Source organism: Salvelinus alpinus, chromosome 19 (genome assembly GCF_045679555.1).
Source record: "Salvelinus alpinus chromosome 19, SLU_Salpinus.1, whole genome shotgun sequence".
Classification (NCBI taxonomy): domain Eukaryota; kingdom Metazoa; phylum Chordata; class Actinopteri; order Salmoniformes; family Salmonidae; genus Salvelinus; species Salvelinus alpinus.
Window position 1 is genome coordinate 4,480,951 of NC_092104.1, and position 27,500 is coordinate 4,508,450.

Sequence of the window (27,500 nt, forward strand, 5' to 3'; positions counted from 1 at the left end):
CTCCACCCAACAAGGAATTATGTTTCCTCCCATCACCATCCCTTCACCACAGCCCCAACCCCCCAACACAACCCCCCAAACCCCAACACAACACAGAGGGCCTCAGTGAGGCATTAACAAGTCTGTAGAGACATATTAACCCTCATACACACACACACACACACACACACACACACACACACACACACACACACAGGCTCCCCTGCAATGTGAACACACTCCAATAACACCCAGAGTCACACCACACAGTAAACAAGGAAGTTCCCAGATCACACTGGTGCATGTCGAGGGTGGAGGGAGGGGCGCTGCTTAGTTCTCTGAGAACATGGAACATGCCTAAGAGACGTCATCGTTGTGTTTGTGTGTGTGTGCCTGTGTGCGTATGTGTCGACAAGAGTTGCCAGTAAAAGTTTAGGTTAATTGAATTTGTGTCTGTTTAGCCTACATTCTCTTTTCATTCACGTTGAAGATCGATCCCGAGGCTGGGAGCCAGCGAGAGAAACACAATCCACAGACCATCTGCCCACGTTCCAACAGAGTTCCAGCAGAGTTCTAATAGAGCTCTAACAGAGCTGCAACAGAGTTCTAGCAGTGTTCTAATAGAGCTCTAACAGAGTTCTAGCAGTGTTCTAATAGAGCTCTAACAGAGTTCTAGCAGTGTTCTAATAGAGCTCTAACAGAGTTCCAACAGAGCTGCAACAGAGTTCTAGCAGTGTTCTAATAGAGCTCTAACAGAGTTCTAACAGTGTTCTAATAGAGCTCTAACAGAGTTCCAACAGAGTTCTCACAGTTTCAACCGATTCTCTAACAGCATTCCAACAGGGTTCCAAAAGAGCTCTAACAGAGTTCCAACAGAGTTCCAATAGAGCTCCAACAGAGCTCCAACCGAGTTCCAACAGAGTTCTCACAGTTTCAACCGATTCTCTAACATACTTTCAACAGAGCTCCAACAGAGTTTCAACTGATTCTATAACAGCGTTCCAACAGAGTTCCAACAGAGCTCTAACAGAGTTCCAACAGAGTTCCAACAGAGCTCCAATAGAGTTCAACAGAGCTCTAACAGAGTTCCAACAGAGCTCCAACAGAGCTCTAACAGAGTTCCAGCAGAGTTCTAATAGAGTTCCAACAGAGTTCCAACAGCGTTCCAACAGAGTTCCAACAGAGCTCCAACAGAGTTCCAGCAGAGTTCTAATAGAGCTCCAACAGAGTTCCAACAGAGCTCCAACAGAGTTCAACAGAGTTCCAACAGAGCTCCAATAGAGTTCAACAGAGCTCCAACAGAGTTCCAGCAGAGTTCCAACAAAGCTCCAACAGAGCTCCAACAGAGCTCCAACAGAGTTCCAACAGAGTTCCAACAGAGCTCCAGCAGAGCTCCAACAGAGTTCCAACAGAGTTCCAGCAGAGTTCCAACAGAGCTCCAACAGAGTTCCAACAGAGTTCCAACAGAGTTCCAGCAGAGTTCCAACAGAGTTCCAACAGAGTTCCAGCAGAGTTCCAACAGAGTTCCAACAGAGTTTCAGCAGAGCTCCAACAGAGTTCCAACAGAGTTCCAACAGAGTTCCAGCAGAGCTCCAACAGAGTTCCAACAGAGAACCAGCAGAGTTCCAACAGAGCTCCAACAGAGTTCCAACAGAGTTCCAACAGAGTTCCAGCAGAGTTCCAACAGAGTTCCAACAGAGTTCCAGCAGAGCTCCAACAGAGTTCCAACAGAGTTCCAACAGAGTTCCAGCAGAGTTCCAACAGAGAACCAGCAGAGTTCCAACAGAGCTCCAACAGAGTTCCAACAGAGTTCCAACAGAGTTCCAGCAGAGTTCCAACAGAGTTCCAACAGAGTTCCAGCAGAGCTCCAACAGAGCTCCAACAGAGTTCCAGCAGAGCTCCAACAAAGTTCCAGCAGAGTTCCAACAGAGTTCCAACAGAGCACCAGCAGAGTTCCAACAGAGCTCCAACAGAGTTCCAACAGAGCTCCAACAGAGTTCCAGCAGAGTTCCAACAGAGCTCCAACAGAGTTCCAGCAGAGTTCCAACAGGGCTCCAACAGAGCTCCAACAGAGTTCCAACAGAGCTCCAACAGAGCACCAGCAGAGTTCCAACAGAGTTCCAGCAGAGTTCCAACAGAGTTCCAGCAGAGTTCCAACAGAGCTCCAACAGAGTTCCAACAGAGCACCAGCAGAGTTCCAACAGAGCTCCAACAGAGTTCCAACAGAGCTCCAACAGAGTTCCAACAGAGCTCCAACAGAGTTCCAGCAGAGTTCCAACAGAGTTCCAGCAGAGTTCCAACAGAGCTCCAACAGAGTTCCAGCAGAGTTCCAACAGAGCTCCAACAGAGTTCAATAGAGCTCTAACAGAGTTTCAACTGATTCTCTAACAGTGTTATAATAGAGCTCTAACAGAGTTCCAACAAAGCTCCAACAGAGTTCAATAGAGCTCTCACAAAGCTCCAACAGAGTTCCAACAGAGCTCCAACAGAGTTCTAACAGTGTTATAATAGAGCTCTAACAGAGTTTCAACTGATTCTCTAACAGTGTTATAATAGAGCTCTAACAGAGTTCCAACAGAGCTCCAACAGAGTTCAATAGAGCTCTCACAAAGCTCCAACAGAGTTCCAACAGAGCTCCAACAGAGTTCTAACAGTGTTATAATAGAGCTCTAACAGAGTTTCAACTGATTCTCTAACAGTGTTCAAACAGAGTTCTAAGAGAGCTCTAACAGAGTTCCAACAGAGCTCTAAAAGAGCTCTAAAAGAGTTCCAATAGAGCTCCAATAGAGTTCCAACATAGTTCTAATAGAGCTCTCACAGTTTCAACCGATTCTCTAACATACTTTCAACAGAGTTCCAGCAGAGTTCTAATAGAGCTCTAATAGAGTTCCAACAGAGTTTCAACAGAGCTCCAACAGAACAGGGTTTCAGCATTGTGGAGTTAGATGTTGGGAGCAGGGGAGAGAGACTGGGGTCTACACAGCAACCGCTTGCTAAACCCAATACATTATACAATACAAGGCTGGAACAAAAAACAGAATTGCAATCCTCTGTGAGCCTAATCTAATCTAATATAGAGATGTAGGACATGAACAGAGATGGGGCCCGTCACAGTTAGCAGGGGCTGCATTCCAAATGCCACTCTATACACTATTTTGTGCACTTCTTTTGACCAGCACCCATAGGGTGCCATTTTGGACACAATCCAGCCTTCCTCTTAATTCTAGACAGAAGTCTGTAGTATCAAAGACATTAGAACAATGGATAGACTCCTGTAATTGGCTAGTGGCTTTATACTGAGACAATGGAATATGAACATCGGGTTTAAAACACAGTAGACAAGATTGAATGTGAAAAGCTTCTCTTTTCCAAACACGTTTTAAGTGAAACCGTTTCTGCTGTTCAACCTTCAAAACAATAGATAAGCCTTGGGATTTTTTTTAACTCACAGAGTCAGGGAAAAGGTGCAGGCCACATATCAATGATGTGACACACAAACAGAGTTCATCTGGCGGTCCCCTCTCAGGGCTTTGAACATAACCCTCACTGTTGCGGGTGAGAAGTCTCGGGAAATGGTCCGTGGCACATCGCTAATTGAGCTTTCAGCCTGGGTTAGAACAGGGCAGACTTCAACTCTCTGCTTGAGAGAGAGAGAGAGAGAGAGAGAGAGAGAGAGAGAGAGAGAGAGAGAGAGAGAGAGAGAGAGAGAGAGAGAGAGAGAGAGAGAGAGAGAGAGAGAGAGAGAGAGAGAGAGAGAGAGAGAGAGAGAGAGAGAGAGAGAGAGAGAGAGAGAGAGAGAGAGACCCCATATGCCCCCCTAGGCACAACTATGACAACATAACCAACAAAAACGGGTCACAACTCCTGCAGCTCTGTCGCACGCTGGGTATGTACATAGTCAATGGTAGGCTTCGAGGGGACTCCTATGGTAGTTACACCTATAGCTCATCTCTTGGCAGTAGTACTGTAGATTACTTTATCACTGACCTCAACCCAGAGTCTCTTAGAGCGTTCACAGTCAGCCCACTGACACCCCTATCAGACCACAGCAAAATCACAGTTTGGAAACCTACCAAAAAACAATTAGGCAACAACAAATTCAATCCCTTTTCGACAATTTCCTGGGTAAAAGGTTCCACTGTAATAGCGAAGGTGTAAACTTGGCAGTAGAACATCTTAACAGTATATTTGACCTCTCAGCTTCCCTATCAAATCTAAAAATCTCAAATAGAAAACGAAGAAAATGAACAACAATGACAAATGGTTTGATGAAGAATGCAAAAATCTAAGAAAGAAATTGAGAAACCTTTCCAACCAAAAACATAGAGACCCGGAAAACCTGAGTCTACGCCTTCACTATGGTGAATCACTAAAACAATACAGAAATACACTACGGAAAAAGAAGGAACAGCACGTCAGAAATCAGCTCAATGTAATTGAAGAATCCATAGACTCTAACCACTTCTGGGAAAACTGGAAAACACTAAACAAACAACAACACAAAGAATTATCTATCCAAAATGGAGATGTATGGGTAAACCACTTCTCCAATGTTTTTGGCTCTATAACAAAGAACAAAGAACAAACAGCAAAAACATATACAGGATCAAATACAAATCTTAGAATCAACTATTAAAGACCACCAGAACCCACTGGATTATCCAATTACCTTGAATGAGCTACAGAACAGAATAAAAACCCTCCAACCCAAAAAGGCCTGTGGTGTTGATGGTATCCTTAATGAAATGATCAAATATACAGACAACAAATTCCAACTGGCTATACTTAAACTCTTTAACATCATCCTTAGCTCTGGCATCTTCCCCAATATTTGGAACCAAGGACTGTCACCCCAATCCACAAAAGCATTATCATTAACAGCAGACTCGTATATTTCCTCAATGAAAACAATGTACTGAGCAAATGTCAAATTGGCTTTTTACCAAATTACCGTACAACAGACCATGTATTCACCCTGCACACCCTAATTGACAACCAAACAAACCAAAACAAAGGCAAAGTCTTCTCATGCTTTGTTGATTTCCAAAAAGCCTTTGACTCAATTTGGCATGAGAGTCTGCTATACAAATTGATGGAAAGTGGTGTTGGGGGTAAAACATACGACATTATAAAATCCATTTACACAAACAACAAGTGTGCGGTTAAAACTGGCAAAAAACACACACATTTCTTTCCACAGGGCCGTGGGGTGAGACAGGGATGCAGCTTAAGCCCCACCCTCTTCAACATATATATCAACGAATTGGCGAGGGCACTAGAACAGTCTGCAGCACCCGGCCTCAGCCTACTAGAATTTGAAGTCAAATGTTCTACTGTTTGCCGATGATCTGGTGCTTCTGTCACCAACCAAGGAGGGCCTACAGCAGCACCTAGATCTTCTGCACTGATTCTGCCAGACCTGGGCCCTGACAGTAAATCTCAGTAAGAGAAAAATAATGGTGTTCCGAAAAAGGTTCAGTTGCCAGGACCACAAATACAAATTCCATCTAGACACCGTTGCCTTAGAGCACACAAAAAACTATACATACCTTGGCCTAAACATCAGTGCCGCAGATAACTTCCACAAATCTGTGAACGATCTGAGAGACAAGGCAAGAAGGGCAATCTATGCCATCAAAAGGAACATAAAATTCAACATACCAATTAGGATCTGGCTAAAAATACTTGAATCAGTCATAGAGCCCATTGCCCTTTATGGTTGTGAGGTCTGGAGTCCGCTCGCCAACCAAGATTTCACAAAATGGGACAAACACCAAATTGAGACTCTGCATGCAGAATTCTGCAAAAATATCCTCCGTGTACAACGTAGAACACCAAATAATGCATGCAGAGCAGAATTAGGCCGATACCCACTAATTATCAAAATCCAGAAAAGAGCCGTTAAATTCTACAACCACCTAAAAGGAAGCGATTCCCAAACCTTCCATAACAAAGCCATCACCTACAGAGAGATGAATCTGGAGAAGAGTCCCCTAAGCAAGCTGGTCCTGGGGCTCTCTTCACAAACACAAACACACACCACAGAGCCCCAGGACAGCAGCACAATTAGACCCAAGCAAATCATGAGAAAACTAAAAGATAATTACTTGACACATTGGAAAGAATTAACAAAAAAACAGAGCAAACTAGAATGCTATTTGGCCCTAAACAGAGAGTACACAGTGGCAGAATACCTGACCACTGTGACTTACCCAAACTTAAGGAAAGCTTTGACTATGTACAGACTCAGTGAGCATAGCCTTGCTATTGAGAAAGGCCGCCGTAGGCAGACATGGCTCTCAAGAGAAGACAGGCTATGTGCACAATGCCCACAAAATGAGGTGGAAACTGAGCTGCACTTCCTAACCTCTTGCCAAATGTATGACCATATCAGAGACACATATTTCCCTCAGATTACACAGATCCACAAAGAATTCGAAAACAAACCCAATTTTGATAAACTCCCATATCTACTGGGTGAAATTCCACAGTGTGCCATCACAGCAGCAAGATGTGTGACCTGTTGCCACAAGAAAAGGGCAACCAGTGAAGAACAAACACCATTGTAAATACAACCCATATTTATGCTTGTTTATTTTCCCTTGTGTACATTGTTACAACACTGTATATATACATAATATGACATTTGTAATGTCTTTATTGTTTTGAAACTTCTGTATGTCTAATGTTTACTGTTCATTTTTATTGTTTATTTCACTTTTGTATATTATCTACCTCACTTGCTTTGGCAATGTTAACACATGTTTCCCATGCCGATAAAGCCCCTTGAATTGAATTGAAAGAGAAGTGCCCAGATTTAGCTAAACTGAGAGAGAGAGAGAGAGAGAGAGAGAGAGAGAGAGAGAGAGAGAGAGAGAGCGAGAGAGAGAGAGAGAGAGAGAGAGAGAGAGAGAGAGAGAGAGAGAGAGAGAGAGAGAGAGAGAGAGAGAGAGAGAGAGAGAGAGAGAAAGAGAGAGAGAGAGAGAGAGAGAGAGAGAGAGAGAGAGAGAGAGAGAGAGAGAGAGAGAGAGAGAGAGAGAGAGAGAGAGAGAGAGAGAGAGAGAGGCTCACACCTGTTCTTTACACGCACCAGGAAATGTTTAGTATAACTTTAATTTAATATTAAGCAGTGCAGTCCTGCAGGAGAGCTTTTCAACAAGAGTTATTCAATTATGAATAAGAACAATGAAATGTTCCCAAACTTCAGGCCAAGAGGTTGTGGAGCGAGAGGAGACCTTGTAATTCAGACATGCTACCATCACGGAGAACCTTCCGAACCGATCATATAATGTGTGGTGTGCTGGAGGCTCCATGGAGTTTGATGTGCTGGAGGCTCCATGGAGTTTGATGTGCTGGAGGCTCCAGGGAGTTTGATGTGCTGGAGGCTCCATGGAGTTTGATGTGCTGGAGGCTCCATGGAGTTTGATGTGCTGGAGGCTCCAGGGAGTTTGATGTGCTGGAGGCTCCATGGAGTTTGATGTGCTGGAGGCTCCATGGAGTTTGATGTGCTGGAGGCTCCATGGAGTTTGATGTGCTGGAGGCTCCAAGGAGTTTGGCAGGGTTTACCCACACACACCTCCCAGCAGGGTTTACCCACGCACCTCCCAGCAGGGTTTACACATGCACCTCCCAGCAGGGTTTACCCACACGCACCTCCCAGCAGGGTTTACACACGCACCTCCCAGCAGGGTTTACCCACACGCACCTCCAAGCAGGGTTTACCCACACGCACCTCCCAGCAGGGTTTACCCACACACACCTCCCAGCAGGGTTTACCCACACGCACCTCCCAGCAGGGTTTACCCACGCACCTCCCAGCAGGGTTTACCCACACGCACCTCCCAGCAGGGTTTACACGCGCACCTCCCAGCAGGGTTTACCCACACGCACCTCCCAGCAGGGTTTACCCACGCACCTCCCAGCAGGGTTTACCCACACGCACCTCCCAGCAGGGTTTACCCACGCACCTCCCAGCAAGGTTTACCCACACGCACCTCCCAGCAGGGTTTACCCACGCACCTCCCAGCAGGGTTTACCCACACGCACCTCCCAGCAGGGTTTACACGCGCACCTCCCAGCAGGGTTTACCCACGCACCTCCCAGCAGGGTTTACCCACGCACCTCCCAGCAGGGTTTACCCACACACACCTCCCAGCAGGGTTTACCCACACGCACCTCCCAGCAGGGTTTACCCACACGCACCTCCCAGCAGGGTTTACACGCGCACCTCCCAGCAGGGTTTACCCACACGCACCTCCCAGCAGGGTTTACCCACGCACCTCCCAGCAGGGTTTACCCACACGCACCTCCCAGCAGGGTTTACCCACACGCACCTCCCAGCAGGGTTTACCCACGCACCTCCCAGCAGGGTTTACCCACACGCACCTCCCAGCAGGGTTTACACGCGCACCTCCCAGCAGGGTTTACACGCGCACCTCCCAGCAGGGTTTACACGCGCACCTCCCAGCAGGATTTACCCACACGCACCTCCCAGCAGGGTTTACCCACGCACCTCCCAGCAGGGTTTACCCACACGCACCTCCCAGCAGGGTTTACACGCGCACCTCCCAGCAGGGTTTACCCACGCACCTCCCAGCAGGGTTTATCCACGCACCTCCCAGCAGGGTTTACCCACACGCACCTCCCAGCAGGGTTTACCCACACGCACCTCCCAGCAGGGTTTACCCACACGCACCTCCCAGCAGGGTTTACCCACACGCACCTCCCAGCAGGGTTTACCCACACGCACCTCCCAGCAGGGTTTACCCACACACACCTCCCAGCAGGGTTTACCCACGCACCTCCCAGCAGGGTTTACCCACACGCACCTCCCAGCAGGGTTTACCCACACACACCTCCCAGCAGGGTTTACCCACGCACCTCCCAGCAGGGTTTACCCACACGCACCTCCCAGCAGGGTTTACCCACACACACCTCCCAGCAGGGTTTACCCACACGCACCTCCCAGCAGGGTTTACCCACGCACCTCCCAGCAGGGTTTACCCACACGCACCTCCCAGCAGGGTTTACCCACACGCACCTCCCAGCAGGGTTTACCCACACGCACCTCCCAGCAGGGTTTACCCACGCACCTCCCAGCAGGGTTTACCCACGCACCTCCCAGCAGGGTTTACCCACACGCACCTCCCAGCAGGGTTTACCCACACACACACATGCTTCGCATGCACACACACAGCCTGGGTACTTCACAGCAGTAGGATGATTTTTACATGGTGTGAGCCGACATCACCTGAACCTTGCGTGACTGAGACTGGCGAGGAATAGAGATCGGAGAGAGAGAGAAAGAAAGAAAGAGAGAGAGACAGAGAGAGAGAGAGAGAGAGAGAGAGAAAGAGAAAGAGAAAGAAAGAGAGACAGAGAGAGAGAGAGAGAGAGAGAGCGAGAGAGAGTGAGAGAGAGAGAGCGAGAGCGAGAGAGAGCGAGAGAGAGCGAGCGAGAGAGAGAGTGAGAGAGAGAGAGAGCGAGAGAGAAAGTGAGAGAGAGAGAGCGAGAGAAATTGAGCACAGCCTTGCCATTGAGAAGGGTAGACACAGGAAAACCTGGTTCCCTGTAGAGGAAAGACTGTGCAACCACTGCACCACAGCAGAACCTGAGACATAGCTGCATTTCTTGACAAAATGTAAAAAATATAAAACAATTAGAGAGTGTCATTTCCACAAATTTGAAACCCTTATTCAAGGTTTCAAAGACGTCTCTGACGAGGATAGGCTACCAGTCCTGTTGGGGGAGGACGCAGAGAGCTGTGGGTTGGCAGCGCACTACATTGCTGCCTGCCATAAGATGAGGGACAGTGTCTGACAGACCAATCAACCTGCACATGTATTCTACTGTATGCTTATTGTTATTGTTCAATTTATGGTTATTTTGACACTTGGTTAGTGTTGTTACTGTTTTCCCGTTGACAATTTTGATTCTTATTATTTTCATATTGTAAATATCCAAAGTAAGCTTTGGCAATATGTACATTGTTACGTCATGCCAATAAAGCAAATTGAATTGATTTGAGATTGAAGGAGAGAGAGAGAGAGAGAGAGAGAGAGAGAGAGAGAGAGAGAGAGACTGAGAGACTGAGAGACTGAGAGACTGAGAGAGACAGAGAGACAGAGAGAGAGAGAGAGAGAGAGAGAGAGAGAGAGAGAGAGAGAGAGACAGAGAGAGAGAGAGAGAGAGAGAGAGAGAGAGAGAGAGAGAGAGAGAGAGAGAGAGAGAGAGAGAGAGAGAGAGAGAGAGAGAGAGAGAGAGAGAGAGAGAGAGAGAGAGAGAGAGAGAGAGAGAGAGACCACTGACTGACCCAAAATTAAGGAAAGCTTTGTACAGACTCAGCGAGCCTTGCTATTGAGAAAGGCCGCCGTAGGCAGACCTGCCTCTCAAGAGAAGACAGGCTATGTGCACACTGCCCACAAAATGAGGTGGAAACTGAGCTGCACCTCCTAACCTCCTGCCAAATGTATGACCATATTTCCATCAGATTACACAGACACACAAAGAATTAGAAAACAAATGTTGATAAACTCCCATATCTACTGGGTGAAATTCCACAGTGTGCCATCACAGCAGCAAGATTTGTGACCTGTTGCCACAAGAAAAGGGCAACCAGTGAAAAACAAACACCATTGTAAATACAACCCATATTTATGCTTACTTATTTTAACTTGTGTGCTTTAACCATTTGTACATTGTTACAACACTGTATATATTTAATATGACACTCGTAATGTCTTTATTGTTTTGAAACTTCTGTATGTGTAATGTTTACTGTTAATTCGTTTTGTTTGTTTCACTTTTGTGTATTGTCTACCTCATTTGCTTTGGCAATGTTAACACATGTTTCCCATGCCAATAAAGCCCCTTGAATTGAATTGAATTGAATTGAGAGATAGATGTTTATTTCACTTTTGTATATTATCTACCTCACTTGCTTTGGCAATGTTAACACATGTTTCCCATGCCAATAAAGCCCCTTGAATTGAATTGAATTGATAGAGAGGGAGGGAGAGATGAGAGAGAGATAGAGATGGGGGAGAAAGAGGGAGGGAGAGATGAGAGAGATAGAGGGGGGAGAAAGAGGGAGGGAGAGAGAGAGCCAAAGATAGTGTGAGAGAGAGAGATAGAGAGGGGGAGAAAGAGAGAGATATAGATAGAGAGGGGGGAGAAAGAGAGAGAGATAAAGATAGAGAGGGGGAGAAAGAGAGAGATATAGATATAGATAGAGAGGGGGGAGAAAGAGAGAGAGAGATAGAGGGGGGAGAAAGAGAGAGAGAGATAAAGAGGGGGAAAAAGAGGGAGGGAGAGAAAGAGAGATAGAGATGGAGGAGAAAGAGAGAGAGAGAGAGAGACAGAGAGAGAGCGCGAGAGAGAGAGAGGCGGGAGAAAGAGAGAGAGAGAGCCAAAGAGAGTGTGAGAGAGAGATACAAACAGAGTGAGAGAGATACACAGAGAGTGAGAGAGATAGAGAGAGATACAAAGAGAGTGAGAAAGAGAGAGAGAGAGAGAGAGAGAGAGAGAGAGAGAGCATCTCTACAGAGATATGAAAATGGAGAAGTCCCCTAAGAAAGCTGGTCCTGGGGCTCTGTTCACAAACACAAACAGACCCCACAGAGCCCGATACCTTCCGGCTGACCGATACCTTCCGGCTGACCGATACCTGACAGGGTTAAATTAAGACACAGGGCGTGATCAGATCTGAGGTCGCCGCTGATAATGAGTGGAAACAAATGGCACCCTATTCCCTAAGATAGCGTACTAAGAAGAAGAAAAAGAAGAAGAAGAGGTTTTGAAACATGAGCGAGAGTCTGAACAGAAGGAGCGATCAGTCGGCTAGCCAAAACATCCCACATTGAGAATATCCACAGAACACCAGCAGCCTGAAGACAGAGAGAGAGAGAGAGAGAGAGAGAGAGAGAGAGAGAGAGAGAGAGAGAGAGAGAGAGAGAGAGAGAGAGAGAGAGAGAGAGAGAGAGAGAGAGAGAGAGAGAGAGAGAGAGAGAGAGAGAGAGAGAGAGAGAGAGAGAGAGAGAGAGAGAGAGAGAGAGAGAGAGAGAGAGAGAGAGAGAGAGAGAGAGACATAGAGAGAGAGAGAGAGAGAGAGAGAGAGAGAGAGAGAGAGAGAGAGAGAGAGAGAGAGAGAGAGACAGAGAGAGAGAGAGAGAGAGAGAGAGACAGAGAGAGAGAGAGAGAGAGAGAGAGCAGAGAGAGAGAGAGAGAGAGAGAGAGAGAGAGAGAGAGAGAGAGAGAGAGAGAGAGAGAGAGAGAGAGAGACATAGAGAGAGAGACAGAGAGAGAGAGACAGAGAGAGAGAGAGAGAGAAAGAGAGAGAGAGAGAGAGAGAGAGAAAGAGAGAGAGAGAGAGAGAGAGAGAGACAGAGAGAGAGAGAGAGAGAGAGAGAGAGAGAGAGAGAGAGAGAGAGAGAGAGAGAGAGAGAGAGAGAGAGAGAGAGAGAGGGGTTTGTGGTGTTTCATGTCTCTACTACCCTACAACAACTGGCCATACGGCTCAGAGCTCCCCCACTGAATAAAGCACTATACCTGTTAGCCATATTTTAGAACTGGAGAATGTCAACACCATTAAAAAAAAAATCCGGAATCTTCTCCAATAATAAAATGGAGCTTCTGTGTTCTGAGTCCAAGGAGCTGGTTTGAGTTTGCTGATGTGTTCTGGAGTCCAAGGGAACTGGTTTCAGCTGTCTGATGTTTTGGCAGAGGGTCAGGAAGCCCATGTTGGGAACACATGTCCTGGTTCTGTCCCTTCTACCTTTCATAGATCCAGCCGTCAAATAACCTAAACCCCTTATACATAGTTCCTCATGTCTTTCACCTCCTGTTTATTCTCTATTCTCACTCTGGTGTGTTTGTGTGAGTCTCTGTGTTTGTGTGAGTCTCTGTGTTTGTGTGAGTCTCTGTGTGTGTGTGAGTCTCTGTGTTTGTGTGAGTCTCTGTGTTTGTGTGAGTCTCTGTGTTTGTGTGAGTCTCTGTGTGTGTGTGAGTCTCTGTGTTTGTGTGAGTCTCTGTGTTTGTGTGAGTCTCTGTGTGTGTGTGAGTCTCTGTGTGTCTGTGAGTCTCTGTGTTTGTGTGAGTCTCTGTGTGTGTGTGTGTGTGTGTGTGTGTGTGTGTGTGTGTGTGTGTGTGTGTGTGTGTGTGTGTGTGTGTGTGTGTGTGTGTGTGTGTGCGTGCGTGCGTGCGTGCGTGCGTGCGTGCGTGCGTGCGTGCGTGCGTGCGTGTGTGGGGCCACAGTGTCTCCCGACCCCTCCTGTCTCAGCCTCCAGTTGTTATGCTGCTATAGTTTGTGTGTCAGGGGGCTAGGGCCAGTCTGTCAATCTGGAGTATTTCTCCTGTCTTATCCGGTGACCTGTGTGAATTTAAGTATGCTCTCTCTAATTCTCTCTCTCTCTTTTTCTCTAACTTTCTCTCGGAGGACCATGTCTTAGGACTACCTGGCCTGATGACTCCATGCTGTCCCCAGTCCACCTGGTTGTGCTGCTGCTCCAGTTTCAACTGTTCTTCATGCCGTTATGGAACCCTGACCTGTTCACCGGACGTCCTTGTCCCACACCACAAACTCTCTAGAGACAGCAGGTGTGTTAGAGATATTCTGGTTGAATTGGAAGCTTCAACAGTGTGCGGGCCTTCTTGTTCTTTACAAGCTTTTGGTTTTACAAATGTATTGCCACTGGGGCACGCCGGTATGATTGCTAAACTGCTTAAAGACTGTACACTGTAACGTTACTGCATGATTGTAGCGGGTTTACTAACCGTTAGTTCTATTAGCTACAGGTGAATTCGGAAGTTTACATCCACCTTAGTCAAATACATTTAAACTCAGTTTTTCACAATTCCTGACATTTAATCCTAATAAAAATTCCCTGTCTTAGGTCAGTTAGGATCACCACTTTATTTTAAGAATATGAAATGTCAGAATAATAGTAGAGAGAGTGATTTATTTCAGCTTTTATTTCTTTCATCACATTCCCAGTGGGTCAGAAGTTTACATACACTCAATTAGCATTTGGTAGCATTGCCTTTAAATTGTTTATCTTGGGTCAAACGTTTTTTAATAATAAGTTGGGTGAATTTTGGCCCATTCCTCCTGACAGAGCTGCTGTAACTGGGTCAGGTTTGTAGGCCTCCTTGCTCGCACATGATTTTTCAATTCTGTCCACAAATTTTCGATTGGGTTGGAGGTCAGGGCTTTGTGATGGCCACTCCAATACCTTGACTTTGTTGTCCTTAAGCCATTTTGCCACAACTTTGGAAGTATGCTTGGGGTCATTGTCCATTTGGAAGACCCATTTGCGACCAAACCTTAACTTCCTGACTGATGTCTTTAGATTTTGCTTCAATATATCCACATTATTTTCCATCCTCATGAAGCCATCTATTTTGTGAAGTGCACCAGTCCCTCCTGCAGAAAAGCATCCCCACAACATGATGCTGCCACCCCTGTGCTTCACGGTTGGGATGGTGTTCTTCAGCTTGCAAGCCACCTTTTTCATCCAAACATAATGATGGTCATTATGGTCAAACAGTTACATTTTTGTTTCATCAGACCAGAGGAGATTTCTCATGTGCAGTTGCAAACCGTAGTCTGGCTTTTTTATGGCGGTTTTGGAGCAGTGGCTTCTTCCTTGCTGATTGACTTGCACTTTTCTCACCAAAGTACGTTCATCTCTAGGAGACAGAACGCGTCTCCTTCCTGAGCGGTATGACGGCTGCGTGGTCCCATGATGTTTATAGTTGCGTACTATTGTTTGTACAGATGAACGTGGTACCTTCAGGCATTTGGAAATTGCTCCCAAGGATGAACCAGACTTGTGGAGGTCTACATTTTTTTTTCTGAGGTTTTGGCTGATTTCTTTAGATTTTCCCATGATGTCAAGCAAAGAGGCACTGAGTTTGAAGGTAGGCCTTGAAATACATCCACAGGTACATCTCCAATTGACTCAAATGATGTCAATTAGCCTATCAGAAGCTTCTAATGTCATTACATAATTTTCTGGAATTTTCCAAGCTGTTTAAAGGCACAGTCAACTTAGTGCATGTAAACTTCTGACCCACTGGAATTGTGATACAGTCAATTATAAGTGAAATAATCTGTCTGTAAACAATTGTTGGAAAAATGACTTGTGTCATGCACAAAGTAGATGTCCTAACCGACTTGCAAAAACTATAGTTTGTTAACAAGACATTTGTGGAGTGGTTGAAAAACGAGTTTCAATGACTCCAACCTAAGTGTTTGTAAACTTCCGACTTCAACTGTACGTTGACTACGACGTTACTTTAGCTAATATGGTGACAACGATGTAGGCTGTGTGTAGCGGTTATGATATGGTTTGGCTTGGAAAGGTTTTTTCGCCTGACAGACAGTTGGATGTGTTGTTCATTGAAGTCCACAAGTGAAGGGAAAAGGTGAGAGGAGGAGAACACATAGATACAAGAAGGAATATAACGTGGCTGCTATGAAAGTGAACTGATGTGATCAGGGATGTATTCATTCTGCTGATATTGTTGAGAAATGTTTCTTAAACGGAAGCAAAAGGAACAAAACTGGGATAATCATTCCTGAATTTGTCCAATAGAAACTCTCATTTGCAACTGTTGGACTAACAATTACACCCTAGATCAGCTAGATGGAGGCAAGAGTGTGCAATGTGGAATTGAATGTGTCACTGTCTGTCCATGTGTCACTGTCTGTGACTGCGAGCCAGGCCTAATCGGTCCAACATCAGTGCCCGACCTCACTAATGCTCGAGTGGCTGAATGGAAGCAAGTCCCCGCAACAATGTTCCTACATCTAGTGGAAAGCCTTCCCAGAAGAGTGGAGACTATTGTAGCAGCAATGGGGGGGATCAACTCCATATTAAAACCCATGATTTTGGAATGAGATGTTGGAAATGTGGCTAAGTAGTGCACATTGTGATGCTCAACTACTGTATGACTCCTTCAACAAGGTTGAAAGCTGCATTTCATTTTATGATACCAGAAAAATACTGCGAAGACATTTGCAAACATTTTGCAAACAGCAAATTGGATGTTTAGCCAAAACAACTTTAAACCTGTTTGTTCATCAGGGAGAGTTTACTCCAAATACCAACTAACATGATTTTCATCCTAGGCAGTTTTGGGGGTATTTAGTTTCCTTTCGAAAACTTACTAGCCATACTTTGTTACTGTTAGCATTCTCAGTAACACTTAACGTTAAACTGTTCCCGTGTAATGTTCTTGTAATTGTGTAATGAAACTGTAATTACTTTTGAAGCAATATTTTACGAGCACGTTGTTCCATAATACTTTGGTAAATTGCATGAGAACTCTGGCTGAGAGTTTTTGTAACTACTGTACACAAGAGGAATAGTGACACATTTCGTATTCCATTGTAATAACTCCATTATTATGTCATTATAAAATACATTTTCCAAAAGTCCTATGTAACAACAAATGTCGCTATTGTAATAATCACACAGTTAATACACACGCACAAGAACGTGATGTCAAGTGTTTCAATAGGACTCTCGCTCGTTATGAAAATACGTGTAAAGTGATTTGTGTTAGTGGTCTGTGTCGAGGTGACAAAGATTCTAGAGGTAAAGTTAACGTTAGATAGCTAGGCTAGCAGTAGCTACAATAACTGTTCTTTCTTATTTGTATTAGTTAACATGTCCCTCGTGTATTTCATTCTAGGCTAATACGCTATATTAAGATTCCTATCTAAGAGACCCTCCCGACCATGTGCTAATGATCATATATTTAGACTCATTCAACTAACTGTTGTAGTTCTTTGGTTCATTTTTTGTTGTTGTTTTGTTTTCAAATAACTTGCATGTATTCAAATACCTTAAAATATGATTTGGTTTTCTGAGTGGTATTCAAAACGCTTTCAAATCTGATTTGTTTTTTTCTGAGACCTGTATTTGAATATCAAAGAAAGAAAACGAGTTGACTTTTCATTTTAAATCTATATAAACTATATTTGACTAATCTCAAGTATTTGAAAAGTTGGTATGTTCAGATAACAGAAACAGAAAACAGCTAGTTTCTGCCCAGATCTGATGAGCTGGTATCAAATCCTGCTGTTGTGTCCTTGAGCAAGGCACTGAATCCCCCAAACTGTTCCAGGGTCTAGCTACCCTCTACTCCAACCTCTACAACCTATGTGTGTCTTTCCTAAGGGTTAAATCATGATCCACACTTCCATTGGATGTTTGTGTACATTGGAAAATAGTCCGTCTACCTGGTTGGGTGTGCGTGCAGCTGGTTTGTCCTGGTGGTTGGCCAGTATGAGGAAGGGCAGGGTGCAGAGCTGGGGGTGCTGCAGGGCAGAGTGGAGCTCGTTACGGGCCGACTCCAACTCCTCGTCTGAAGAAGCGCTGTCCAATACGAACACCACACCCTGAGAACCCTGGTAGTAGCGAGACCAGTACTTCTTAATGTTCTCCGCTCCTGGAGGAAGACGAGAAGAAGAAGAAAGCTGTCATTACCTTCATCATCTCTTCCAAACTGAATATGAAAAGATATTCAACAACTCTTGGTAAAAAAAACAAAATGCTATTGTTAAAAACCAGTAAGACAGGACCGATTGAGTTACACAGTATCCTATAATATACCCTGTATATACTGTACAATACTGTAAATACAGCGTCATAAATTAACAGTATAAAATATACCTTAATATATACTATATATACAGCATAATAAATGAACAGTATTACACATACTGTAATATATACTATATAATGCATCATCTATAAAAAGTATACTATAATATATAATATATAGTATATATATTAAGTAGTCAGAGTGGCCTGAAGTTTTTGCATATGAATGTTAGAAGTCTTCTGCCAAAGCTTGATTTTGTGAATATATGAATAAAAACTGACGTATTTATGCTTTCTGAAACCTGGCTCAAAAAATGTAATCTATTACAGACAAAAATATTGGCATAAATGGTAACAATGTTTTTGGTGCAGATGGTAAATCTAAGGGGGGTGGTGTTGCTGTAAATGTAAAAGACAAGTTCTCGGTGGTCGTTCTGACTTCTGTTACTAAACCTAAACATTTTGAATATCTGTCTTTGAACCTAACCCCTTGGCTCATCTTTAAATATTGTTGTATCTTGTTGTGATAGACCTCCATCTACTAATGTTGGCTCTCTGGATTGTATTTTCAAATTCTTATCACAGAATGTCAATTGTGAGTTTGTCCTGATGGGTGACCTGAATCAGGACTGACATCTAGCTCTGATCAACTCTAAATTCTATGTAATACCTATAATCTCACTCAGATTGTCAACAGTGTAACGAGGTTCAATATAAAATATCCTCTGAAATCCTCTTTGATTGATTTGATTTTACCCAATACTCATCATTGTTTTAATGCTTCTGGTATTTTTGCAAATGACATAAGTGATCACTGTGCTATTGCCTGTGTGAGAGATGGTAAAATTCCTAAGAAAATCTCCACGTGTCATTACGAAAAGAAACTGGAAGCGGTTTGATATTCAAGGTTTTTTACATGATGTATTTAGCATTGAATGGAATAGAATGGAATTAATCCCTGATGGTGAACCTTTTCTTACTTCCACAACGTATTCCAGGATGTTTGCAATAGACCCCTTTTAAAACATTCAGGATTAAGGAGAGAACCCTTGGTTTACTAAGGAACTTACTAAAATCATAAGGGAACTAAATGCTACGTGGGCTAAAGCAAGAGGGACTGGTTCAGCGGATGATTGGATGACTGTTAAACTTCTGTATTGACGCTTTGCCTGTTTGATGGTTTGTCGGAGGGCATAGCGGGATTTCTTATAAGCTTCCGGGTTAGAGTTCCGCTCCATTGAAAGCGGCAGGTCTACCCTTTAGTTCAATGCAGATGTTGCCTGTAATCCATGGCTTCTTGTTGGGGTATGTACGTATGTACGTATGATGTGGTGTACTCCTCAATGCCATCGGAACAGTTCCAGAAAAAAATTCCACTCTGTGCTAGCAGGACAGTCCTGTAGTTTAGCATCTGCTTCATCTGACTACTTGTTTATTGACTGAGTCACTGGTGTTTCCTGCTTTAATTTTTGCTTTCAAGCAGGAATCAGGAGGATAGAATTATGGTCAGATTTGCAAAATGGAGGGTGAGAAAGAGCTTGGTAAGCGTCTCTGTGTGTGGCGTAAAGGTGGTCTAGAGTTTTTTCCCCTCTGGTTGCACATTTAACATGCTGATAGAAATTAACCTCACTGGTGTAGGGGGCAGTATTTTCACGTCCGGATGAAAAGCGTGCCCAGAGTAAACTGCCTGCTACTCAGGCCTAGAGGCTAGGAAAACACTCTGACGTTTCTAAAACCGTTTGAATGATGTCTGTGAGTATAACAGAACTCATATGGCAGGTGAAAACCTGAGAAAAATCCAACCAGGAAGTGGGAAATCTGAGGTTTGTAGTTTTTCAAGTGATTGCCTATCCAATATACAGTGTCTATGGGGTCAGATTGCACTTCCTAAGGCTTCCACTAGATGTCAACAGTCTTTAGAACGTTGTTTCAGGCTTCTACTGTGAAGGGGGAGCGAATCAGAGCGGTTTGAATCAGGGGTCTGGTTGAATTCCTTTAATTTAGTCACGCGCGCAGCTGTGAGCGAGCACGAGCTCCGTTCCTTTTCATTTCTAAAGACAAAGGAATTGTCCAGTTGAAACATTATTGAAGCTTTATGATAAAAACATCCTAAAGATTGATTCTATACATCGTTTGACATGTTTCTACAAACTGTAATATAACGTTTTTTTAACTTTTCGTCTAGACTTTGTGCTCGCACCTTGTGCATTTTGATTACTGGACTAAACACGCGAACAAAAAGGAGGTATTTGGACATAACATGTCTAACATGGAGACCTGGGAGTGCCATCAGATGAAGATCATCAAAGGTAAGTGATTCATTCTAACTCTATTTCTGACTTTTGTGACACCTCTCCTTGGTAGGAAAATGGCTGTATGGTTTTCTGTGGCTAGGCGCTGACCTAACCTAATCGCAAAGTGTGCTTTCGCCGTAAAGCCTTTTTGAAATCTGACACAGCGGTTGCATTAAGGAGAAGTTTATCTTTAAATGTATGTTAAACACTTGTATCTTAGATCAATGTTTATGATGAGTATTTCTGTAATTTGATGTGGCTCTCTACACTTTCACCGGATGATTGTTTGAGACAATGCATTTCTGAACATAACGCGCCAATGTAAACTGAGATTTTTGGATATAAATATGAACTTTATCGAACAAAACATACATCTATTGTGTAACATGAAGTCCTATGAGTGCCGTCTGATGAAGATCATCAAAGGTTAGTGATTAATTTAATCGCTATTTCTGACTTTTGTGAGCCCTCTCCTTGGCTGGAAAATGGCTGTATGGTTTTCTGTCGCAGTAAAGCCTTTTTGAAATCGGACACTGTGGTTGGATTTACAAGAAGTTTTACTTTAAAATGGTGTATAATACTTGTATGTTTGAGGAATTCTGTTGTTTTGAATTTGGCGCCCTGCAATTTCACTGGCTGTTGTCGAGGTGGGACGCTACCGTCCCACTTGTACCAGAGAGGTTAAGTAAAACTGATTTAAGTTTCCCTGCATTAAAGTCCCCGTCCACAAGGAACGCCGCCTCTGGTTGAACATTTTCCTGTTTGCTTATGACGGTATACAGCTCATTGAGTGCGGTCTTAGTGCCAGCATCGGTCTGTGGTGGTATGTAGACAGCTAATAGAGTGGGAATAAAGTGGGAACAGGGTGGAAACAGAGTGGGAACAGTGTGGGAATAGAGTGGAAATAGGGTGGGAACAGGGTGTGAACAGGGTAGGAATAGAGTGGGAACAGGGTGTGAACAGGGTAGGAATAGAGTGGGAATAAAGTGGGAATAAGGTGGGAATAGGATGGGACAAGGTTGGGAACAGGGTTGGAATAATGTGGGAATAGGATGGGAAAAAAGTGGGAATAGGGTGGGAATAGAGTGGGAACAGAGTGGGAATAGGGTAGGAATAGGGTGGGAATAGGTTGGGAATAGGTTGGGAATAGAGTGGGAATAGAGTGGAATAGAGTGTTGTTCACCCTTACAGAGGACAGTGACGTTGTTCACCATGACAGAGGACAGTGACGTTGTTCACCATGACAGAGGACAGTGACGTTGTTCACCATTACAGAGGACAGTGACGTTGTTCACCATGACAGAGGACAGTGACGTTGTTCACCATTACAGAGGACAGTGACGTTGTTCACCATTACAGAGGACAGTGACGTTGTTCACCATGACAGAGGACAGTGACGTTGTTCACCATTACAGAGGACAGTGACGTTGTTCACCATGACAGAGGACAGTGACGTTGTTCACCATGACAGAGGACAGTGACGTTGTTCACCCTTACAGAGGACAGTGACGTTGTTCACCATTACAGAGGACAGTGACGTTGTTCACCATGACAGAGGACAGTGACGTTGTTCACCATGACAGAGGACAGTGACGTTGTTCACCATGACAGAGGACAGTGACGTTGTTCACCATGACAGAGGACAGTGACGTTGTTCACCATGACAGAGGACAGTGACGTTGTTCACCATGACAGAAAGCAACAAAGTCAAACATAAAACCAAAAGCTTTCCCTTATTTATCAACTTGATAAACAACAAACTTTACAGCGGTGAATACTCTCTTTTCACAGAGTAATGTTTCCATTTCTCTAACAAACAATTCATGACAACACATCAGAGACTTGGACAGAGATTTCCCCCGAGAAGTAATTATTACGATGTTGTAGTTATGATTATGTCACTCAAAAAAGAATCATCAACAAAGGTTTCCCTGAACGTTCTGTTTGAACACGATCATAGAATGTTCCATTGTTCCTCATGTTCCATTGTTCCTCATGTTCCATTGTGTGGTTCCGCTCCTGTATTGACTCCGTCGTTGTGTGTGTGTGTGTGTGTGTGTGTGTGTGTGTGTGTGTGTGTGTGTGTGTGTGTGTGTGTGTGTGTGTGTGTGTGTGTGTGTGTGTGTGTGTGTATGTGTCTGGCTATGGTTGCATGCAACTCTGTATGCATCTCTCCAAAGCCCGCAGGCGTTAGAGTGTCCAAGCTCACTCACTGTGTTACGACAGACACACATAATGTATACCATGTTGTTGTGTTACAGCGCGCGCACACACACACACACACACACACACATACACACACTCACACACACACAGTCCACTGTACTCTGTTACGACACAAACATTTCTCTTCAAAGTAAACACAGATCCCTTGGAGTTATTAAATCGCTGTGCGCACTGATTCTCAAGCCCCCCCCCATGACCAACAACTTGGAACGGCGCTGTTCAACATAACCCCTCCAATTTATCATCAACAACACATGGCCAAGGTCCAGTAACATACTGTATATCTGCTCACCAGGTCCAGTAACATACTGTATATCTGCTCACCAGGTCCAGTAACATACAGTATATCTGCTCACCAGGTTCAGTAACATACAGTATATCTGCTCACCAGGTCCAGTAACATACAGTATATCTGCTCACCAGGTCCAGTAACATACAGTATATCTGCTCACCAGGTCCAGTAACATACAGTATATCTGCTCACCAGGTCCAGTAACATACAGTATATCTGCTCACCAGGTCCAGTAACATACAGTATATCTGCTCACCAGGTCCAGTAACATACAGTATATCTGCTCACCAGGTCCAGTAACATACAGTATATCTGCTCACCTAGGTCCAGTAACATACAGTATATCTGCTCACCAGGTCCAGTAACATACAGTATATCTGCTCACCAGGTCCAGTAACATACAGTATATCTGCTCACCAGGTCCAGTAACATACAGTATATCTGCTCACCTAGGTTCAGTAACATACAGTATATCTGCTCACCAGGTCCAGTAACATACAGTATATCTGCTCACCAGGTCCAGTAACATACAGTATATCTGCTCACCAGGTCCAGTAACATACTGTATATCTGCTCACCAGGTCCAGTAACATACAGTATATCTACTCACCAGGTCCAGTAACATACAGTATTTCTGCTCACCAGGTCCAGTAACATACAGTATATCTGCTCACCAGGTCCAGTAACATACAGTATATCTGCTCACCAGGTCCAGTAACATACAGTATATCTACTCACCAGGTCCAGTAACATACAGTATATCTGCTCACCAGGTCCAGTAACATACAGTTTATCTGCTCACCTAGGTTCAGTAAAATACAGTATATCTGCTCACCAGGTCCAGTAACATACAGTATATCTGCTCACCAGGTCCAGTAACATACAGTATATCTGCTCACCAGGTCCAGTAACATACAGTATATCTGCTCACCAGGTCCAGTAACATACAGTATATCTGCTCACCAGGTCCAGTAACATACAGTATATCTGCTCACCAGGTCCAGTAACATACAGTATATCTGCTCACCAGGTCCAGTAACATACTGTATATCTGCTCACCAGGTCCAGTAACATACAGTATATCTGCTCACCAGGTCCAGTAACATACAGTATATCTGCTCACCAGGTCCAATAACATACTGTATATCTGCTCACCAGGTCCAGTAACATACAGTATATCTGCTCACCAGGTCCAATAACATACAGTATATCTGCTCACCAGGTCCAATAACATACTGTATATCTGCTCACCAGGTCCAGTAACATACAGTATATCTGCTCACCAGGTCCAGTAACATACAGTATATCTGCTCACCAGGTCCAGTAACATACTGTATATCTGCTCACCAGGTCCAGTAACATACTGTATATCTGCTCACCAGGTCCAGTAACATACAGTATATCTGCTCACCAGGTCCAGTAACATACAGTATATCTGCTCACCAGGTCCAGTAACATACAGTATATCTGCTCACCAGGTCCAGTAACATACTGTATATCTGCTCACCAGGTCCAGTAACATACAGTATATCTGCTCACCAGGTCCAGTAACATACTGTATATCTGCTCACCAGGTCCAGTAACATACAGTATATCTGCTCACCAGGTCCAGTAACATACAGTATATCTGCTCACCAGGTCCAGTAACATACAGTTTATCTGCTCACCTAGGTTCAGTAAAATACAGTATATCTGCTCACCAGGTCCAGTAACATACAGTATATCTGCTCACCAGGTCCAGTAACATACAGTGTATCTGCTCACCAGATCCAGTAACATACAGTATATCTGCTCACCAGGTCCAGTAACATACAGTATATCTGCTCACCAGGTCCAGTAACATACAGTATATCTGCTCACCAGGTCCAGTAACATACAGTATATCTGCTCACCAGGTCCAGTAACATACTGTATATCTGCTCACCAGGTCCAGTAACATACAGTATATCTGCTCACCAGGTCCAGTAACATACTGTATATCTGCTCACCAGGTCCAATAACATACTGTATATCTGCTCACCAGGTCCAGTAACATACAGTATATCTGCTCACCAGGTCCAGTAACATACAGTATATCTGCTCACCAGGTCCAGTAACATACAGTATATCTGCTCACCAGGTCCAGTAACATACAGTATATCTGCTCACCAGGTCCAATAACATACTGTATATCTGCTCACCAGGTCCAGTAACATACAGTATATCTGCTCACCAGGTCCAGTAACATACAGTATATCTGCTCACCAGGTCCAGTAACATACAGTATATCTGCTCACCAGGTCCAGTAACATACAGTATATCTGCTCACCAGGTCCAGTAACATACAGTATATCTGCTCACCAGGTCCAGTAACATACTGTATATCTGCTCACCAGGTCCAGTAACATACAGTATATCTACTCACCAGGTCCAGTAACATACAGTATTTCTGCTCACCAGGTCCAGTAACATACAGTATATCTGCTCACCAGGTCCAGTAACATACAGTATATCTGCTCACCAGGTCCAGTAACATACAGTATATCTACTCACCAGGTCCAGTAACATACAGTATATCTGCTCACCAGGTCCAGTAACATACAGTTTATCTGCTCACCTAGGTTCAGTAAAATACAGTATATCTGCTCACCAGGTCCAGTAACATACAGTATATCTGCTCACCAGGTCCAGTAACATACAGTGTATCTGCTCACCAGGTCCAGTAACATACAGTATATCTGCTCACCAGGTCCAGTAACATACAGTATATCTGCTCACCAGGTCCAGTAACATACAGTATATCTGCTCACCAGGTCCAGTAACATACAGTATATCTGCTCACCAGTTCCAGTAACATAATGTATATCTGCTCACCAGGTCCAGTAACATACAGTATATCTGCTCACCAGGTCCAGTAACATACAGTATATCTGCTCACCAGGTCCAGTAACATACAGTATATCTGCTCACCAGGTCCAATAACATACTGTATATCTGCTCACCAGGTCCAGTAACATACAGTATATCTGCTCACCAGGTCCAGTAACATACAGTATATCTGCTCACCAGGTCCAATAACATACTGTATATCTGCTCACCAGGTCCAGTAACATACAGTATATCTGCTCACCAGGTCCAGTAACATACAGTATATCTGCTCACCAGGTCCAGTAACATACTGTATATCTGCTCACCAGGTCCAGTAACATACAGTATATCTACTCACCAGGTCCAGTAACATACAGTATATCTGCTCACCAGGTCCAGTAACATACAGTATATCTGCTCACCAGGTCCAGTAACATACAGTATATCTGCTCACCAGGTCCAGTAACATACAGTATATCTGCTCACCAGGTCCAGTAACATACAGTATATCTGCTCACCAGGTCCAGTAACATACAGTATATCTGCTCACCAGGTCCAGTAACATACAGTATATCTGCTCACCAGGTCCAGTAACATACAGTATATCTGCTCACCGGGTCCAGTAACATACAGTATATCTGCTCACCGGGTCCAGTAACATACAGTATATCTGCTCACCGGGTCCAGTAACATACTGTATATCTGCTCACCGGGTCCAGTAACATACAGTATATCTACTCACCAGGTCCAGTAACATACAGTATATCTGCTCACCAGGTCCAGTAACATACAGTATATCTGCTCACCAGGTCCAGTAACATACAGTATATCTGCTCACCAGGTCCAGTAACATACAGTATATCTGCTCACCAGGTCCAGTAACATACAGTATATCTGCTCACCAGGTCCAGTAACATACAGTATATCTGCTCACCAGGTCCAGTAACATACAGTATATCTGCTCACCAGGTCCAGTAACATACAGTATATCTGCTCACCAGGTCCAGTAACATACAGTATATCTGCTCACCGGGTCCAGTAACATACAGTATATCTGCTCACCGGGTCCAGTAACATACAGTATATCTGCTCACCGGGTCCAGTAACATACTGTATATCTGCTCACCGGGTCCAGTAACATACAGTATATCTACTCACCAGGTCCAGTAACATACAGTATATCTGCTCACCAGGTCCAGTAACATACAGTATATCTGCTCACCAGGTCCAGTAACATACTGTATATCTGCTCACCAGGTCCAGTAACATACTGTATATCTGCTCACCAGGTCCAGTAACATACAGTGTATCTGCTCACCAGGTCCAGTAACATACAGTATATCTGCTCACCAGGTCCAGTAACATACAGTATATCTGCTCACCAGGTCCAGTAACATACAGTATATCTGCTCACCAGGTCCAGTAACATACAGTATATCTGCTCACCAGGTCCAGTAACATACAGTATATCTGCTCACCAGGTCCAGTAACATACTGTATATCTGCTCACCAGGTCCAGTAACATACTGTATATCTGCTCACCAGGTCCAGTAACATACAGTATATCTGCTCACCAGGTTCAGTAACATACAGTATATCTGCTCACCAGGTCCAGTAACATACAGTATATCTGCTCACCAATGTTCAGTAACATACAGTATATCTGCTCACCAGGTCCAGTAACATACAGTATATCTGCTCACCAGGTCCAGTAACATACTGTATATCTGCTCACCAGGTCCAGTAACATACAGTATATCTGCTCACCAGGTCCAGTAACATACAGTATATCTGTTCACCAGGTCCAGTAACATACAGTATATCTGCTCACCAGGTCCAGTAACATACAGTATTTCTGCTCACCAGGTCCAGTAACATACTGTATATCTGCTCACCAGGTGCAGTAACATACAGTATATCTGCTCACCAGGTCCAGTAACATACAGTGTATCTGCTCACCAGGTCCAGTAACATACTGTATATCTGCTCACCAGGTCCAGTAACATACAGTATATCTGCTCACCAGGTCCAGTAACATACAGTATATCTGCTCACCAGGTCCAGTAACATACTGTATATCTGCTCACCAATGTTCAGTAACATACAGTATATCTGCTCACCAGGTCCAGTAACATACAGTATATCTGCTCACCAGGTCCAGTAACATACAGTATATCTGCTCACCAGGTCCAGTAACATACTGTATATCTGCTCACCAGGTCCAGTAACATACTGTATATCTGCTCACCAGGT

At 44.2% G+C, this 27,500-nt stretch overlaps 1 protein-coding gene across 2 annotated transcripts in view; it reads right to left on the minus strand.

Annotated features, from left to right (window-relative positions):
* arl15a (ADP-ribosylation factor-like 15a) overlaps positions 1-27,500 on the minus strand; it is a 414,801-nt gene that overhangs the window by 260,882 nt on the left and 126,419 nt on the right. For both annotated transcript variants that reach the window (XM_071352106.1, XM_071352105.1), the window contains exon 4: positions 17,225-17,433. In XM_071352106.1, coding sequence (XP_071208207.1) covers positions 17,225-17,433 — 209 coding nt within the window. The remainder of the gene's footprint in view (positions 1-17,224; positions 17,434-27,500) is intronic.